The following is a 2,285-nucleotide window of genomic DNA, read 5'->3' as shown; positions in this document are numbered from 1 at the left end:
CTCCTTCAGAGGGTGCAGGGGGCGCCGCGCAGAGGAGGCGGAATCCGGCCGCGCCGAGAAGAAAGGGAGCCCCCGGGAGGAGGGGGCGGCCCGGGCCCGCCCCGCCACGCCCCACCCCGGCCGCCACGCCGCCCATTGGCCCCGCGCCGCTATATCTGGGCGCCCACCCGGCGCGAGGCCACCGCCGTCCCTACCGCCGCCCACCCGCCCCACGCGTCCGATCCCGACGTGCCCGCTGCCCACCCTCCGCGCTCCCGCGCTCCGTTCCGCCCAGGCCGCGCCCAGCTGGAATGCAGAGATCGCCGCCCGGCTACGGCGCACAGGACGACCCGCCCGCCCGCCGCGACTGTGCATGGGCCCCGGGCCCCGGGGCCGCCGCTGAGCCGCGCGGCCTCCCCACCGCCCCCGCCGCGCCCGCCGCGCCCGCCGCGCCCGCCTCGCCGCCCAGCCCGCCACGCAGCCCGCCGCGCAGCCCCGAGCCGGGGCGCTATGGCCTCAGCCCGGCCGGCCGCGGGGAGCGCCAGGCGGCCGACGAGTCGCGCATCCGGCGGCCCATGAATGCCTTCATGGTGTGGGCGAAGGACGAGCGCAAGCGGCTGGCGCAGCAGAACCCAGACCTGCACAACGCGGTGCTCAGCAAGATGCTGGGTGAGTGGCCGCTGGGCGGGGGCGGGGACGTGGGGGGGGGTGGGGGCGGGCGGGGCGCGGGGGCACCTCACGCTAGGGCGCTCGCGGAGCTCGGGCGGTCCGCCCGCCCGCCCGCCCGACGGCACCCGCTGACCCACGCCCGCGGCCCGCAGGCAAGGCGTGGAAGGAGCTGAGCCCGGCGGAGAAGCGGCCCTTTGTGGAGGAGGCGGAGCGGCTGCGCGTGCAGCACTTGCGCGACCACCCCAACTACAAGTACCGGCCGCGCCGCAAGAAGCAGGCGCGCAAGGCTCGGCGTCTGGAGCCCGGTCTCCTGCTCCCAGGCTTGGCGCCGCCGCCGCCGCCGCCGCCGCCGCCGCCCGAGCCCTTTCCCGCGGCCACCGGCCCGGCCCGGGCCTTCCGCGAGCTGCCGCCGCTGGGCGCCGATTTCGACGGCCTGGGGCTGCCCACGCCCGAGCGCTCGCCGCTGGACGGCCTGGAGGCAGGCGAGGCCGCCTTCTTCCCTCCGCCAGCGGCGCCCGAGGACTGCGCGCTGCGGGCCTTCCGTGCGCCCTACGGCCCCGCCGAGCTGCCCCGGGACCCGGGCGGCTGCTTCGGGGCGCCCCCGGCCGAGGCGCTCAGGACCGCGCCCGCCCCCGCCGCGCCGCTCTGCGGCCTCTACTACGGCGCCCCGGGTGTGCCGGGCCCGGGCCCCTACCCCGGCCCGCTGTCGCCGCCGCCCGAGGCCCCGCCGCTGGAGGGCGCCGAGCCGCTGGGGCCCGCCGCCGACCTGTGGGCCGACGTGGACCTGACCGAGTTCGACCAGTACCTCAACTGCGGCCGGACTCGCCCCGACGCCGCCGGGCTCCCGTACCACGTGGCGCTGGCCAAGCTGGGCCCGCGCGCCATATCCTGCCCGGAGGAGAGCAGCCTGATCGCCGCGCTGTCCGACGCCAGCTCCGCCGTCTACTACAGCGCCTGCATCTCCGGCTAGGCCCCCCGGGGCGCTGCGTGTCACCGTGTCACCTGTCTCTCTCGCAGGCGGAGTTGCCGCTACTCGTCATAGCCCCGCAGGAACCGGCAACGCCGGGGCTTGGCCTGGCGGAGGGCGCCCCTACGGGGCGATCCCCACACGTCCCGGGGCTCGGCCGGGAAGCCCAGGCCTAGGACGTGTGGGCTGGCCCTGCCAGGGCTAAGTTTTTGAAGCGCCTAATCCTTTTCTTGCCGCGTACTTTCTAGAACTAGGCTGTGTTTTTTACTTTGCCTTTTTTATATACATGAAACAGTATATTTAATTTTTAATTAAACTTTTAAACTTTTTCTTGCAAGGGGTTTCCGTGATGCAAAGCACCAATGTAGCAAGGGCTCTTTAAATAACGTTCCTCTGTTGTAAAGGAGGAGCCGGGAGCTGGGTGCCCCAGGCGAGGCCACAATAAAGCGCCTCTCCTTTCCTCGGAACTCCCTCGTCTGTGGTCGCTGGGGGTGGGGGAGCAGTCCCCCCAGGGCCCTGGGCGTGCCCCTCCCTCCAGAGTCCAGGGAGCCTGACTCACAGCTGGGCTCCACAGCATGCACTTCTCCACCCTTCCAGGATGCTACCCCAGACAGCCGGTGGGAGGCAGGGGGTGTGGGCACTCCCCACCCTGCCAGCTCTCCACGCCCCC

At 73.6% G+C, this 2,285-nt stretch overlaps 1 protein-coding gene across 1 annotated transcript; it reads left to right on the top strand.

Annotated features, from left to right (window-relative positions):
- Positions 1-290: 290 nt before the first annotated feature.
- Positions 291-1,944, top strand: SOX18 (SRY-box transcription factor 18; the record flags this gene model as incomplete). The annotated part of the gene is made up of 2 exons (XM_079718436.1): positions 291-648; positions 801-1,944. 2 exons carry the CDS (start codon positions 291-293, stop codon positions 1,616-1,618), a joined length of 1,176 nt encoding a protein of 391 aa, XP_079574562.1. The 3' UTR covers positions 1,619-1,944.
- Positions 1,945-2,285: the final 341 nt, after the last annotated feature.

Source organism: Hyperoodon ampullatus (assembly GCF_949752795.1).
Source record: "Hyperoodon ampullatus genome assembly, chromosome: 14".
Classification (NCBI taxonomy): domain Eukaryota; kingdom Metazoa; phylum Chordata; class Mammalia; order Artiodactyla; family Ziphiidae; genus Hyperoodon; species Hyperoodon ampullatus.
The sequence above is the reverse complement of the archived record's forward strand: the minus strand, read 5'-3'. Positions and strand labels throughout refer to the sequence as shown.